General features: G+C 52.7%; 1 protein-coding gene across 7 annotated transcripts in view; it reads right to left on the minus strand.

Moving 5' to 3' along the window:
• PDE4A (phosphodiesterase 4A) overlaps nucleotides 1–16,862 on the minus strand; it is a 47,694-nt gene that overhangs the window by 10,763 nt on the left and 20,069 nt on the right. For 5 of the 7 annotated variants that reach the window (XM_082380178.1, XM_082380179.1, XM_082380182.1 and 2 more), the window contains 5 exons: nucleotides 5,014–5,205; nucleotides 4,065–4,101; nucleotides 3,873–3,943; nucleotides 3,032–3,081; nucleotides 2,739–2,851 (listed from right to left, as the gene is read on the minus strand). In XM_082380178.1, coding sequence (XP_082236304.1) covers nucleotides 2,739–2,851; nucleotides 3,032–3,081; nucleotides 3,873–3,943; nucleotides 4,065–4,101; nucleotides 5,014–5,205 — 463 coding nt within the window. Of the gene's footprint in view, nucleotides 1–792; nucleotides 1,241–2,738; nucleotides 2,852–3,031; nucleotides 3,082–3,872; nucleotides 3,944–4,064; nucleotides 4,102–5,013; nucleotides 5,206–16,102; nucleotides 16,492–16,862 lie in introns of those variants that run through there. The other 2 variants (XM_082380180.1, XM_082380181.1) reach the window with 2 other exon arrangements.

Here is a 16,862-nt window from a genome sequence, read left to right on the forward strand (position 1 = left end):
CCCCCCATAGCACTTCACACAAGCATCTGCTGTGACATTGTGCATGAGGAGAAAGGGCATCGGCTCCCCGCCCCCAAGCTCCACCAAAGCACCCCCAAAGCAGGAGCAGACTCTGTCCAGAGAGGCAAGAGGGACATTCAGCAGGAAGGGTGAGCCCGCATGGCCCACATCAGGACGAGCGCTCCTTCCTCCCAGTGCTGCCAGAGGCCTGGACACACATAGAGAGTCAGACACACACACACACACACACACACAAACACACACTCACACACATACACACAAGATGGACCCACAAAGTCACACAACCGCACACAGAGTCACAGACTCCCATATTACACAGTTCTACACAGCCCCAGACGCACAAACCAAGGAGCATACACAATAAGGCAGTCACTGACACTCAGGGTCACATGCCCCAGAAAAATCACGCCGCTCTGGGCTCATAAACATGGCCCCAAACACAACACCACAATCGGAGCCACGTGATTTCAGCCAGGGCCACCCCCTGGTCCCTGACCCAGGCAAACAAGCATATAGTCAGGCAGCCCCCCACCACTGCAGACACACACGTGTGTGCACTGACAGTCACACCCAGAGAAAGACCCACACCCCCAGCCACCCGCCATCCACGCCCAGCCCTGGGCCACACACAGAGACCCAGTCACAAGGCTTCATGTCCAGGCCGCACACGTGCACAGCTGCACACACAAGCCTAGACCGGGGGCTGGAGGGTCTGAGGTGGGAGGACCAGAGCCGGGTCTCCTGCCCATCCTCCACCCCGAGTTCCCCTACCTGGTCCCACCAGCCCACCAGCCATGGCTTGGAGCAGGTCTCGCAGAAGAAATCCACCAAGGGCATCTTGGAGTCTTAGCCCTGCTCAGGGCTGCCGCACACAGAGGCTGGGCTTGGGGAGTCCCGGGATTAGCAGCTACTGTGCGGGGGGGCGGGGGGGCGTGGGGGCAGGGTGCTGGGCAGGTGGGCAGTGGAAGGGGGAGCCGCGGAGGGGCCTGGGCCGGCCCAGCAGGGCTGGGGGCTCCCTTCCCCTCCGCGCTCCCGGCAGCAGACCTGGTTACATGGTCCGCCAGCCCCTGGCCCCGATGGGCACTCCGGCGGTGGCGGCTGGAGGCGGCCAGGGACCCCTGCCCATGGGGTGAGGGGGCAGGGTAAGGGTCCCAGGAGGAGGCCTCGGAGGCTCTGGGCTCCGTGTGTTCGCCTGTGTGTGTGCGTGTGCGTGCTCACTGCAGCGCTGGCAGGCTGCACTCGATGTCAGGTGGTGCTGGAGGTGGGGGGGGTGTTAAAGGGGCATTGGAGCCCACGGGCCTCGGGCAGGACCCGGCTGGAGCTGCTGGGCAGAGGCAGGGAGGCACGCATACCCTGGAGAGGACGTGCCCCCTCCGGGGACACACCCAGAGACAAAGACACACACCCACATGCTCCCCACACAGACACACCCACACTCAGACACGCCTTCCACGCCAATACAGCCAGACACTTGACACACTCATGCACTTGAATACACTCCAACACCCAAATGCTCTCCGTCCTTTGCTGACCACACACACACACACACACACACACACACACAGTCCCAACTCTGTTGTTCAACACATTTATAGGTATATAGTTGACCTCACAGAGATACAAATGCCTTCAGACACACCCCTTCCAAGAATGCAGACTCACACTCAGATGTGGAGACACACACTAAGGGATAAACACCCAGATACTGGACACACTTACAGACACACTCAACACACCCACAGACACACTTGTAAACAAACACAAATACCCATGTGGCCTTAGACACATATGTGCCCTGACAAATCCATAAGGGGACACTCACACTCACACCCACAGACACACACGCACACACCCCATCGCAGAAATACACCCACAGACCTACATTCAGAGACACGGTCACATTCTCGGATGCTCAACACACCCTCAGGGACACAAGCGCCCTCAGACTCACATGTTCACAGACAAACCTCCACCCATGGGTGTATGCACCCCCCAACACAGACACCTCTACCTGCACATTCACTTCCTGATAGGCATCCCCCCACAAGGGCTGCTGTCACGCTGCACAACTCCAGGAAGTGTCATTCACATTGCCTGCTTTCTGAATGGTGTCCCCTGGAGTTGTGCAGTGCACAGTCTGCACAGCTGTACGTGGAAGCCTTGCACCCTCTCCCGCAGCCCTGCAAGCGCGCACACACACACACAGAGTTACAAACACATGGAGATATACACTCAGATTCACATCTGGACCAACTCACACCTCTAGACATACACACCCCTCTGCCACAGCCCCCCACACTTACAGCCCCGTGTAATCAGCTGTGCACACCTATACACACTCCATAGATACACACGTGCACGCCACTCCTGCTGGATCCTAGTGGAACACACCTTCCCGCGCTGCAAATGTGTAGCCAACAAATCAACAGCCACATAGACCCAAAGCCACAGATGCACATTCATAAACCATACAAACATACAACCCACCCCCCAGGAGAGATGGTCGCCTACGGACACGCACACATACAAACACGCACACACATACACCCCAGGGCCCCCCAGCCCTGGGAAAAGTCAGAATCTATAGGCGCTACAAAGTCCGCCCAGGGATTGACCCCACCCCATAGGCTCTAGCCACAGGCTGACCCCGCCCACCAGCCACGCCCCACAGTTAACCCCGCCCCCGCAGTTGGCCCCACCCCACAGGCCTTGCACACCTTGTGGGACGCCATCTCGCTGACAGAGCGGTAGGTCTGCATGGTCTCCAGCTGCTCCAGACACCAGTCGAGCTCCTCCAGCGTCTCCCGGGCCAACTGCTGACACGTCTCTTCTGGAGAAGGGGCAGCCGGGGCAGTGACTGAGAGGGTCCACATGCAGACCCCCAGAGGTGATGGCGCCCCACCAGGTGAGTAGGGTGCAGGGAGAGGGGGGTGAGACAGGCTCCCCGGGTGAGGGACGCCCCCACTGGGGCAGCAAGAGGGGCCTTTCCCATCCCCCGGGGCTTAGTTACCTGATAGTGTGGCCTTGCAGACGGGGGTTGGGCCGCCCAGCGGGGACCGCCTGCAAAGAAATGGGGCTCCAACAACAGCCTGGTCCTCCCCCATCTCTGCTTCCCCCTGTCCGTGAAGAGTGCTGATTTTCCTTTTTCTGAGCCCTCTCTGTGCTGCCATGTACTCTGCCCGCAGCCTCTCACAGAGCCCCACAAGAACCCATTTTACAGATGAGGAAACTGACGCTCCAGGAGGTGAACTGGCTTCCTCAAGACTACACGGCTGGTAGGGTCAGGTCCTGTGTCTCCGAAGTCCCTGCTTCCCTGATCATCCCTCCCCCCAGCTCCTTGAACTTGAGGATGGCTCTGCCCCCCCACTCCCAGAGGGACCAGCAGCTCTCAGCCACACCCCTGCCCCCAAATAATAACAACTACTTCTATTTAGTGAGCACTTACTATGTGCTGGGCAATATTCTAGCACTTTCTATATATCACCTTCTGAACTCCTCATAGCAGCTCTCTAATGGAGACACTATTAAATTCCCGTATTATGGAGGGGAAACCGAGGCACCACACGATGCTATTTGCCCAGCAAGTTGGCATCAGGGCCAGGAGTGGCCCAGAGGCTGGGGTGGCTGGCCACCCAAGAATTCTGTCCAGACCCCCCCATCTTTATTTATAAAAGTTTCTGCGTCTTAGGCATTCGAATCACAATGATTTACTGGCTCAGAGGGAGCTGTCACCTGAACAGAGGCTCAGAGAGGTCAAGTGCCTGCCTGAGGTCACACAGCAGCACGGAGAGTCGAACCCAGGTGTGCTGAGCCTCATGATCATGGGGCATTGGGGCCCAGCCTCCACTTACTTGTTGCTGGGAATGGGTACATTGGTCAGGAGGGAGAAGTTGCTGCGAACGCTCCGGAGACTGGCCAGCACCTGGGTTGGGGAGCCACAGTGAGGAAAGTGGTCCACCCAGAGGGGCAGCGGGGGCTGGGCCCCTGTCCCCAAGTGTGGGGTAAGGTTAGAGCCCCTTCCCTCCTTAGGGGAGGGGTCTTACCTGGGCGAACGGTGTCACGATGAGGTCCTCTGCATGCCTACAAGGACAGGGGCAGGTCAGGAGTCCTCACAGTGGGACCCCCAAGGGCCCAGGGTGGAAAGGGGCTGGGGTGCAGGGAAGCAAGTCTCTGCGGGGGGGGGTCACTCTGGGGGGGACTGGGCCCGGGGAGGCTGGTGGGCACGAAGGGGGCTCTGTGGGTCGATGGGGGGAGGACATTTACACCTCACAAGGGTGGCCACGCTGCGGGGGGCCGGGCAGGGAGAAGGGCTCAGGGGTGTGGGTGGGCGCAGAGACAAAAGGAGGGCGATGAACACACCATAGGGGCTGGGCTTGGGGAGACCAGCGGCGGGGAGGGCGCGGAGGGCCGGAAGGAGCCGCGGGGAGGTGAGCTGGATGCCTGATGGGTAGGGGCAGGGCTGGAGGACCGGGTGAGAGCGAAGGGGGCTGAAGAGATCGGGAGTGCGCACACCTCCACAGGTGGTCATGATAAGGGGGGCTGGCTTTGGGAAGCCCGGAGTGGGGGAGGAAGAGGGGGGTCAGCCAAGGTGGACACTCTGGAAGGAAGTGGTGGCCGGGGGGGCTCCCTTCTTGCTGGAGAGACGGGATGACGTGGGCCAGGTCCCCAAAAACCAAGGGGTAGGAGTGGGCTTGGGCAGGTCGGGTGGGCGGGTACTATATGGACTTGAGTCCGGGCTGGGCCTGAGGGAGGGGTTCAGCGTGGCTGGGCAGGGGGCAGAGATAGGGTGGGCGCTCATACGCCACTGGGTGGACATGCTACAGAGGGACTGAGCCCTCGACAGGGGAGAAGGGTGCTGTTTACTTTTCACTAGGGAGGACGGGTGTGCGAGTGGACGGGGACTTGGGCAGTGTCCCCCTCCTTGCTGGGCAGGGCAGCTTGTGCTGGGGCCAGGCCTGGAAGAGCTGGCGGGTAGGGATTGGGGGTGCTCACGCCTCGCTGGTGACCGACGAGTTCCGGGACATGGTCTTGGGTGACATGTCATAGTCGCTGTCTGAGCGGTAAAGAAAGGATTCTCGGCGCTGGCTGGTGGCCGCCCCAGCGTGTAGCACGAGGCCCGGGCTCGCCTGCGAGTCCAGGGGGCTGCGGCCTGGCGATGGCGTCGGCCCATTCTCCGCCTCCAAGCTGCAAGGGGCGGGCAGGAAGAGGGGTCAGGGGGGCTGAGATGGCATTGGGGGGTGGGTCAAGAGGAATAAGGGGACCAAGGAAATTCCTGGCAGAGAGACAGACACCCCAGAAGAGATGGGAGACAGGAAATGACAGAGATGAGTGACTGAGCGCCTTTGTGGGCCAGGTCCTGTTGCAGGAGCTGGAGACACAGCAGGGACTAAGACAGACCATGATCTGCCCTCACAGAGATGACACGGGGAGGGCTAGACTATCAACAGGTTAACCTAGCAGCAACGCACACCCCAAAAGTCGGGGGGTCCTCCTTGGCTCTGTTCTTTCCTTTGCACCTCAAATCAACCAAATTTGTTCACAATCTGTCCGCTTTGCACCCCTTCCTCGGCCAGCCCCACCTTATCACTTGCCTGGACCAGTACATTCGCCTCTGCCCTGGTCCCCAGGCTCCTGTCTTTGCCCCTCAGTCTGCTCTCCTACAGCGGCCAGAGGGAGCCTGTGAACACCTGAGTCAGGTCACATCGCTCCTCTGCTCAGAACCTTCTGTGGCTCCCAGCTCACTCAAAGCAAAAGCCAAAGTCCTTGCTGTGCCCACAGACCCTGCCCCACGACCTCCCAGTCTACCCCTCACGTACTCTGCTCTAGCCATAATGGCCTCCTTACTGTTCCTTAACATTCCAGATACATTCCTGCCTCAGGGCCTTTGCAAGGTCCCTTGCCCAGATCTCCATTGGCTCCTCCTTCACTTCCTTCAGGCCCCTTCTCAAATGTCGCCTCCTCAGGAAGGCCTCTCTTGACCAACCCATCTAAAATGTCAACCCCTGCCGTTATATTTCACACTTCCCTTCCTTAAAATAAATACTACTTACCTGACACATTCTATATTTTACTCTTCACTGTTTGCCTTCCCTTCTAGAACTAAGTTCTGCAGGGCAAGGGCTTTTGTCTGCTTTGTTCACTACTGTATACTTTGGGCCAAGAACATGGCCTGGCACGCGGTGGATGTCCAACAGCTGTCTATCGTATGAATCAATGTATGAGTGAATGAATGAATATACGGACTGCCATGCAGAGAATTAAAACTAGGTGGGCGACTGGAGAGGTGATTTTTGCTGATATGGTTGAGGCAGGCCTCTCTGAGGAAGTGATATCTCCAGGATATCTTTCAGGAGCAGGGCCTGAAAGATGAGAAGGAGTAGGCCACAGGTCAGGAGGTAGGAGAAAGTACTCCAGGGTGAGGAAACAGCAAGTGCAAAGGCCCGGTGGCAGGATTTGGTTTTTGTTGGAGGACCAGCAAGGAAACTGGTGTGGCTGGAGCAGAAATACAGACAGATGACATAGACACAGCTACATAAGGACAGGACACAGCCTGGTGGCACTGGCAAGACAGACCCTCAGGATGAGTCAGGGAAAAGCTGGCTGTGCCACTTCCCAGCTGTGTAACTTGAGGGAAAGATGGAATGTCAGTTTCCTCACCTACAAAATGGGAACAACCACCATCTGCCTCAGGTCATCCAGGTGACCAGCGTTAACACAGGCAAAACGCTCAGAATGGTGCCTAACAAAGAGCTCAAAAAACATTGGCAACTGTAAGTCTATCAGTCCCATATATGCCACTTGGGGAGTGAACTCAGCAAGGCAATCAGTATGAAGATTTGAGGATGAGAGTGGGGAGCTGTGTGCTTGTGACATGCTGTGTGACTTCAAGAAGGTCACTGCCTTCTCTGGTCTGTTACCCTTAAAGTGAGGGGGTTAGTAGACTGGTCAGCCGACTTCAGGCAATGCTCTGGTGGGTACAAGGGGGTAGGGGGAAGAAATAGAACCCCCCCCCCCACACACACACTTTCTGGTCCTACTACTGAATGTCAGCCTAAGATTTTATTTGAATGTTCCCTCTGCCAAGAAATAAATCCGAAATCTCCTAGGCCAGGACAGTGATATCAACTTCCATATATTGAGCCTTTTTTCCAGGCCAGTCCTGGGGTGAGGGAATGGGGAAGGACTTTATTGCTTCCATTTTACAGATGAAGAAACTAAGGTTCAGAGAGGAGAATGATTGGCTCTATGTCACCCAGCAAGGTCATGGTGGGGTCAGAATTCAAACCAAAGTCTTGTGATTCCTCAGACCAAAATGTTAACTGCTGCCCTCTGCTGACTTGACCCCCATCAGAGCACATTCCTCCCATTAGAGCAAATGTTTCCAGGGGTCAGGCGGCCAACATAAAAAGCAGAGTGGAGCTGGGGACACTGACCAACCAGATGTTCCAATTTTAGGAAAGAAACCAGAAATTTTAAATAGTCAAAAATTCAAACTTCTTTTAGAAACAAACTTCAAAAAACGTTTTAAAAACATTGAAAACTGCTCTGCAGAAGACACTGTCAAGAGAATAAAAAGACAAGCTATAGACTGGAAGAAAATATCTGACAAAGGACTTGTAGCCAGCGTACATAATGAACTCTGAAAACTCAGTAATAAGAAGACAAATAACTCAGTGAAAAAATGAGCAAAAGTATGGTCAGTTCACCAAAGAAGATAAACAGATGGCAAATCAGCAGAGGAAACATCATTCCTCCTTAGGCAAATGCAAATTAAAACCATGGACTATCACTTCACATCTACTAGGATGCTAAACAAACAAAAACTGACAACAAAATCAAGTGGTGATAAGGATTCAGAGCAACTGGAACTCCCATTCATTGCTGATGGGAATGCAAAGTGGTATGGCCACTCTGGAAGACAGTTGGTCAGTTTCTTATGAAATTAAACACACGCTTATTGTACAAGCCAACAAATCCGCTCCTATAAATTTACCCAAGGTAAATAAAAACATACGTCTACTCAAAAACCTGCTGACTGATGTTTATAGCAGTTCTGTTCATAGTCACCAAGAACTAGAAACAACCAAATCAAGTGTGCGTCAATTGGTGAATGGATAAACTGTAGCAGATCCATGCCATGGAATACTATTCAGCAATTTCAAAAACACAAACATGAACTACAGATCTTCCTTGATTTATGACAGGGTTATGTCCTGATAAACCCACCATAAATTGAAAATATCGATAGCTGAAAACGCGTTTAATACACCTAAACTACCTACATCGCAGTGTAGCCTAGCCTACCTGAAACATGCTCAGAACACTTACATTAGCCTACGGTTGGGCAAAATCATCTAACACAAAGCGTATTTTATAATAAAGTGCCGAATATCTCATGTAATTTATGGAGTACTGTACTGAAACTGAAAAACAGAGTGGTTGTATGGGTCTAGAACGGTTGTTAAGTATATCAATTGTTTACCCTCATGATTGCGTGGCTGGCTGGGAGCTGCGGCTTGCTGCCACTGCCCAGGATCACAAGAGAGAATCAGACCACATGTTACTAACCCAGGAAAATATCAAAATTTGAGGTACGAAAAAAAAAAAAATTTGAGGTACGGTTTCTACTGAATGTGTATTGCTTTCACATCATTATGAAGTTGAAAAATCATAAGTCGAACTATCATAAGTCGGGGACCATAAGTACTGTGAAGGAATAAATATATATATTTGGTCTCAGCCTTGGTTTCCTGGCACACAGTTCCTAAAACCCTGGAAATCTCCACAGTAATAGGTATCTTTTTGTATGCTAACGAGATGACTGACTGCTAGGGACTACTGGACAGCCTCCGGATGGGGGCTGGTTGCCAGGAGAGCCAACCATGTGATTAGAGGGGCTGGACCAGTTCAGGGACCAGGACTGGAGGTTGGGTTAATCACCAGTGGAATGGCCAATGGTTTAGTCAATCGTGGCTACATAATGAAGCCACCATCAAAATCCCTGAATGACATGGTTTGGAGAGCTGCTGGGTTGCTGAACATATCAAGGTGCTGGGAAGGTGGCGTACCTGGGGAAGCACCAAGTCCCTCCCCCAATTCCTTTTTCTATGTATCGCTTCCATCTGGCTGTTCCTGAGTTGTATCTTTTAAAATAAACCAGGAGGGGAATACAAAAAATAAATTAAAAAAAAAACAACCCAGCAATCTAGTAAGTAAACTGGTTTCCTGAGTTCTGTGAACTGTTCTAGCAAATTATCGAACCAGAGGAGGGGGTTGTAGGTACCTCTGATTTATAGCTGGTCGCCCAAAAGCACAGGCGACAACCTGGATTTGAGACTGACATCTGAAGTGGGGGAGGTCTTGTGGGACTGAGCCCTTAACCTGTGGGATCTGCACGAACTCCAGTTAGTGTCAGAATTGAATTAAACTGTAGTTCACCCAGTTAGTGTCCATAGAATATTGGAGAATGGGTTGGTGTGGGGAAAACAACCAAACATATTTCGTGTCAGAAGTTTTCTGCAAAAGTAGAAAGAAACAGTTTCCTTTTTAACTACTCAAACACAAAATAATTTGGATGACTCTCAAATGAATTTTGCTAAGAGAAAGAAGCCAGTGGTGGGGATTACATGTGTCAAAACTCATACAACTAATAAATGAATTTAGCAACGTTGCAGGATATAAAATCAACACACAAAAGTCAGTTGCTTTTCTATGCCCTTAACAATGAACAAACCAAAAAGGATATTATGAAAACAATTCCACTTACCATAGCATCAGAATGATTAAGATACTTAGGAATAAACTTAACCAAGGAGGCAAAAGCTTTGTATACTGAAAACTACAAAATATTGCTGAAAGAAAGTAAAAACACAAATAAATGGAAAGACATACCATATTCATGGATTGGAAGACTTAATAATGTCAAGATGTCCATACTACCCAAAGCAATCTACAGATTCAATGCCATCTCTATCAAAATCCCAACAATGTTCAGGACTTCCCAGGTGATGCAGTGGTTAAGAATCCACCTGCCAATGCAGGGGACACAGGTTCGATCTCTGGTCTGGGAAGATCCCACATGCCGTGGAGCAACTAAGGCCATGCACCACAACTACTGAGCCCGAGCACCACAACTACTGAAGCCCATGCACCTAGAGCCCGTGCTCCACCACAAGAGAAGCCACCGCAATGAGAAGCCCTCACACCACAATGAAGAGTAGCCCCCACTTGCTGCAACTAAAGAAAGCCCGCGTGCAGCAACGAAGACCCAATGCAGCCAAAAAATAAATAAATAAATGAAAAATAATAATAAAAAAATCCCAACAATGTTCTTTGCAGGAAAAAAAAAAAATCTCAAGGAACCTGAAGAGCCAAAACAACCCTGGAAAAGAAGAACAAAGTTGGGGGACTCACACTTCCTGATTTCAAAACTTATTACAAAGCACAGTAATCAAAACAGTGTGGTACTGTATAAGACAGATGTATAGACCAATGAAATAGAACAGAGAGCCCAGAAATAAACCCTCACATACGTGCGGTCAAATGATTTTCAACAAGGGAGCCAAGACCATTCAATGGAGAAAGGACAGTCTTTTTAACAAATGGTGCTGGGAAAACTGGTTATCCACTTACAAAAGAATGAAGTTGGAACCTTAGCTTACACCATATACAAAAATTAACCCCAACTAGATCAAAGACCTAAACATAAGGGCTAAAACTATAAAACTCTTAGAAGCTTCATGACATTGGATTTGGCAGTGATTTCTTGGATATGACATCAAAAGTACAGGCAACAAAAGAATGAATTGGAATTCATCAAAGTTAAAAACCTTTGTGCATCAAAAGACACTATTTAGGGGCTTCCCTAGCGGCGCAGTGGTTAAGGATCCACCTGCCAATGCAGGGGACGCGGGTTCGAGCCCTGGTCCGGGAAGATCCCACATGCCTCGGAGCAACTAAGCCCGTGCACCACAACTACTGAGCCTGTGCTCTAGAGCCCGTGAGCCACAACTGCTGAGCCCGCGTGCCACAACTACCAAAGCCTGCGCACCTAGAGCCCGTGCTTCGCAATGAGAAGCCACTGCAGTGAGAAGCCCGTGCACCGCAATGAAGAGTAGCCCCTGCTCACCGCAACTAGAGAAAGCTGGCGTGCAGCAACGAAGACCCAATGCAGCCAAAAAAAAAAAAAGAAAGAATAAATTAAAAAAAAAAAAAAAGACACTATTCGGGGAGTGAAAAGGCAATCCACAGAATGGGAGAACATTTTTTTAAATAGTGTTTTTGTTTGTTTGCTTGTTTTTGCCTGCACCACGGGGCATGCAGGATCTTAGTTCCCCGACCAGGGATTGAACCTGTGCACCCTTCAGTGGAAGCGTGGAGTCTTAACCACTGGACCACCAGGGAAGTCCTGGGAGAATGTTTTTGCCAATCACATATTTGACAAGGGATTAATGTTCTAGACTATATAAAGAACTCTTAAAACTCAACAACAACAACAACAACAAAACAAACAACCCAATTAAAAAGTGGGAGGGAATTCCCTGGTGGTCCAGTGGTTAGAACTCCGTACTCTCACTGCTGAGGGCCCGGGTTTGATCCCTTATTGGGGAACTAAGATCCCACAAGCCACGTGCGTGGCCAAAAAAAAAAAAAAAAGTGGGAAAAGCACTTAAATAAACATTTCTTCACAGAAGATATACAGATGGACAATAAACACATGAGAAGATGCTCAACACCATTGGTCATTAGGGAAATGCAAATCAAAACCCCAATGAGAGGGACTTCCCTGGTGGCTCAGTGGTTAAGAATCCGCCTGCCAGTGCAGCAGACACGGGTTCGATCCCTGATCCGGGAAGATCCCACATGCCGCAGAGCAACTAAGCCTGTGTGCCACAACTACTGAGCCCACATGCCACAACTACTGAAGCCTACGCGCCTAGAACCCATGCTGCACAATAAGAGAAGCCACCGCAATGAGAGGCCCGCGCACTGCAACGAAGAGTAGCCCCCGATCACCACAACTAGAGAAAGCCTGCGCACAGCAATGAAGACCCAACGCAGCCAAATATAAATAAATTTATATAAAAAGAAATCCCAATGAGATACCACTGCATACCCATTAGGATAGCTATTATTTAAAAAAAGAAAAAGAAAATTGGGGAGCATGTGGAGGAATTGGAATACCTGTGCACTGCTGGTGGGAATACAAAATGGTGAAGCCAGTGCGGAAAAGAGTTTGGCAGCTCCTCAAAAACTTGAATACAGAATTACTATGTGATCCAGCAAAGCTACTCCTAAGTATATACACCCCAAAGAATTGAATGGCAGGACTCAAACAGATACTTGTACACCAATGTTCATAGCAGCATTATTTACAACAGCCAAAAGGTAGAAACAACTCAAATGCCCATTAATGGGTGAATAAAGAAAATGTGGTATATATATATACAACAAAATATTACTCAGCCTTAAAAAGAAAGGAAATTCTGACGCATGTTTCAACATGAATGAACCTTGAAAACATTACGCTAAAAGAAATACGCCAGACACAAAAGGACAAATATTGTACAATTCCACTTACATGAGGTCTCTAGAGGAGTCAAATTCATAGAAACAGAAAGTATAATGGTGGGTGCCAGGGGCTGAGGGAGTGGGAATGGGGAGTTAATGTTTAATGGGGACAGAGTTTCAGCTTAGGAAGATGAAAAAATCCTGGAGATGGATGGTGGTGATGGTTGCACAACAATGTGGTTGTACTTAATGACACTGAATTGCACACTCAAGTTAAAATGGTAAATTTTATTATGCATATTTTACCACAATTAAAAAAAAACCCTTATGCAATATATACTAAAAAGGCTGAATTTTGGGAATTCCCTGGCAGTCCAGTGGTTAGGACTCTGCGCTTACACTGCCAGGGCCCTGGTTCGATCCCTGGTCACAGAACTAAGATCCCACAAGCTGTGCAGCGCAGCCAAAAACAAGGTGAATTTTACTTTATGTTAATTTTTTTAAGTAAATTAAAAAAAAAAAAAAAACACTCAGGGACTTCCCTGGTGGCACAGTGGTTAAGAATCCGCCTGCCAATGCAGGGGACACGGGTTCGAGCCCTGGTCCGGGAAGATCCCACATGCCGCGGAGCAACTAAGCCCGTGCGCCACAACTACTGAGCCTGCGCTCTAGAGCCCATGCGCCACAACAAGAGAAGCCACCGCAGTGAGAAGCCCCTGCACTGCAATGAAGAGTAGCCCCCGCTCGCCGCAACTAGAGAGAAAGCCCGCACGCAGCAACAAGGACCAAACGCAGCCAAAAAAAAAAAAAAAAAACACTCAGGAATGAAAATACTCTTAGATCATGAGCTTGGGCCTTTGGTGATAATGCCCATTTATTGAGCACCTGCTGTGTACTGGGTGCCAGGTTAGATCCTTTAAGTTTATAGTAATAATAACAAGATACTTATTCAGTATCTGCCGTGTGCCTGGCACTATCGAAGTGCTTTGTACACGTGAACCCAATGAGGTCTCCCACTAACTCTGTGAGTTGGGTTCTGTTAACGTCCTGGGTCAATGAGGAGGCTGAGGTGCAGAGAGGCAGCGAGGGGTTGGTGGCCTTGCTGCCTGCGGACCATGTCCTGTCTCCCAAGGCCCAGCGTGGACGTTATGGCTCTGCTGAGAGGCCCTGTGGAGGGGAGAGGAACATAGCTCCATACTGAGGACCTCAACCCCGCCCCAGGAACTGAAGCCACAGTTCGTTGGGGGAAGGTGAGACCCAAGTCCAGAGGGCGCCCGACTAGCCTTGTGGGCAGATCCTGCAGCCCCAGGGGACTCAGCTCACGTAAGCAGGAGCCCAGAGGCCAGGATGGGAAGAAGAGGCTCCCTGGGGCCCTGCTGTTTGTGCTTCCAGGAGCGAATGTCCCCTGGGCTGTGGAAGGGCAGAGGAGAGAGAATCGGGCCTGTTGAACTGCAGCCTGAGTGTGTGTGTGTGTGTGTGTGTGTGTGTGTTTGTGTGTGTGTGTGTGTGTGTGTGTATGGGGGGGGGTCTCAGCTACCCCTCAGAACCAAACTCCAGAGCTGTGGGGACTCACCCCTCCCTGACCTGCCACTGCTCAGGGTGGCCAAAGTCAGGCTAGAGGCTGTTCCAGCAATGTCCCAATGGGACCTGAAGCCACAAACCAGAGTCAAGGGCAGTCGACAGGCACTGACATCACAGCCACACACCCAGACACTTCATCACAAAGGAAACGACTTGCCCAAGACTCCCCTTTGGACAGGCTGACCACTTGATGGCATTCTCAGTTGAAGTTGCTACCTGCCTCCACCCCCCTGGGGCCCCGAGGCCTGCCCACCTGGGCTCCCAGAGCATCAAATTGGGCCTCTGCAGGACTGTGCAGCCCAGGGGCAGATCCAGGCTTCAGTGAGTTCTGCTGCAGGGGCCGATGGGAAAGAAACAAGCAGGGGAGGGGGGTGGCCAGGAAAGGGGACACATCCCAGTTGGTAAAGATCATAACAATGAAAGTAGCCAACTGCTACCGAATGTCACATGCTAGGCCCTCTGCTATGCCTGGATGTGTACTGATGCCCCATTTTCCAGAGAAAGAAACTGAGGCACAAACAGGATGAGTAACTTGGCTAGTGGTAAAGCAAGGATTTGAACCAGCGCAGCCAGGCTACAAGGCTGCCCAGTAAATCACTGGGTGTCTGTCTCCCCCAGGCAGGCCTGGCATCTCCCTGGGCTCCCTGCCCCACTCCACCTGACTGCCTTGTAGGAGGTGCCAGGCAGGCTTCATGGAAAGGCCTGGCATTTGCTTTGTGAAGGTCACACGGAGGTTGGGGGCGGGCGCTGGTGTGTGTCTGCCAGGAGGGCGCGTGGTGCCAGGTGACACGGCAGTTTTTGGGGCTGGGTGTGCAAGGAGGGTCTGTGTATGTGTGAGTCGGGGTGTGTGTGCACGCTCAGGAGCCCCTGTGTGCATAGAGTTGTCTGTGTGGATTTGTACGTGTGTGTGTGTGTGAGCGGGGTCTGGGTGTTGGTGGTGCCTGTGTGAATCTGTGTATCTATGTCTGTGTCTGTGGTCTGTATGACCTTGGGAGAGGGTACCTTTGTGCTGCACATGGGCGGCCCTGACTCCTCAGTGGGTATGAGGTATGAAAGCTCCTGTGTGTGGCCATGTGCAGGTGGGAATCGGGCCTGGGTGTGTGTTGCAGTGACAGTGTGTTCCTGGGGTCAGCGCAGTGTATGCGAGGCTGTGTGAGACCAGGGTTTCTGTGGTGTTTGTCACCATGGCCATGGGTCACCTGTGGGGTTCTCTTTTTGGCCCCATCAGCCAGAAGACCCATGCCTAGCACAGTACACACCAGGTGACCTCGATTACCCTGGGTGTGGGTGTGTCTGTGTTTGTGTCCTATGTAGCTGCATATGTGGAGTGTGTGTATCCATGTGGGAGAGCATGTGCGTGTCTGGGTGTCTGAAGGGACCGGTGCAGGGGAGCAGGTACAAGGCTGGAGCACCCTGAGAATTCTGAGAACCTAAAGACCACTTCTTTGCCTCAGCGCGGTCCAGCTGATTCTAAATACCCCCAGGAGTTCCAGCAGGAACCTCCTCCCCACCCCCACCCCAGCTTGGTTTTCATCCTGGCAGCCCCAGCAAGGAAGAAGGGAGGGTAAGGCTGGAGGCACTGAGCAGAGCAGGGCCGGAGGGACGTGGCTTGAGGCCAGTAGCCCGGGAGTGGAGCCCGGGTGATGCGGGACACCCATATTTGCTGCTACGGTGAATGCCAGAAGCCCAGATTTGGGGCACAAAGAGGGTGAAGGGATCCCATCTTGGGTAAGCAGGAAGGGGGCAGGACCCAGCACCCATTCTGGGGGGGCACCACCTGCAGGAAGCCCTCAGTGGCATCCAGACAGTTTAGGGCCAGGGAAGGGGGTGAGGCTCCAGACCAGACATTGGGGACTCCCCGCAAGGCAGATTGCTCCCCCACCCTACACACACACACACACACACACACACACACACACAAACACACACACACACACAGCAGCCAGAGCCCTCCGGTGGCAAAGGAGGGGACTGGCCGGAGGCCACCCACCTGACAGATCTGCCTGGAGGGTACCAACAGGTGTCCTCGTCGCTGAAGGAGAAGTGGACCAGGGACTCAGGGCCCGCGGGGGGCAGTGCCAGGGCAGGGGGCCGGGGTCGGGCCCGGGGTGCTGCACTGGAGCGCATGAGTGCCAAGCACCGTCGGGGCGCGCATGGGGACGGCTGCACGGTGGTGCGGCGCGCACTGCTCTCCAGGCCCTAGGTGTCTGCGGCCGCCGCCGGCGCCGCCTCCACACCCGCCCTCCCGGTGACTCCCCCCAGGGACGGCCCCGGGCGTTCGGGCGTCCCCTCGTCCGCAGCGCCTGGGCGGGCTCCGCGCCTGCCTCCTCCTGCGGGGGCCCTGCGGAACTCTGCGCATACTTCCCGCCTGCCTCCCTTCCCCCGGGCCTCGGAGGGTGCCCCGGGCTCCGGTTTCCCGGGTTCCGAGCCCTCCCCTGGCCCCGCCTTTTCCACCCCTTCCCTGACGTCGAGCTGGGCCCGCTGGAGGTCTCCGAACGCCGTGCGTCCTGGGGGGGAACGACTTGCCCGCGGGCGCAGTGCGGGGTCCGGTGACAAAAACCCGGGGGAGGGACGATGGATGCGGCGGAGGTGGAGTTGGGGGCGTGGGGGCGGCGTAACAGAGACAGGAGAGGCAGAGGTGAAGACAGAGACACAGAGAGAAACCGGAGACAGGCACTGATTTCCCCCCCCACACACACCCTTCCCGACCCCACGCGGGCCTCCCAGAATTGGAGGCCTCGACCCCTCCT

Source organism: Balaenoptera borealis, assembly GCF_965194805.1.
Source record: "Balaenoptera borealis genome assembly, chromosome: 2".
In the NCBI taxonomy this organism is placed as follows: Eukaryota; Metazoa; Chordata; class Mammalia; order Artiodactyla; family Balaenopteridae; genus Balaenoptera; species Balaenoptera borealis.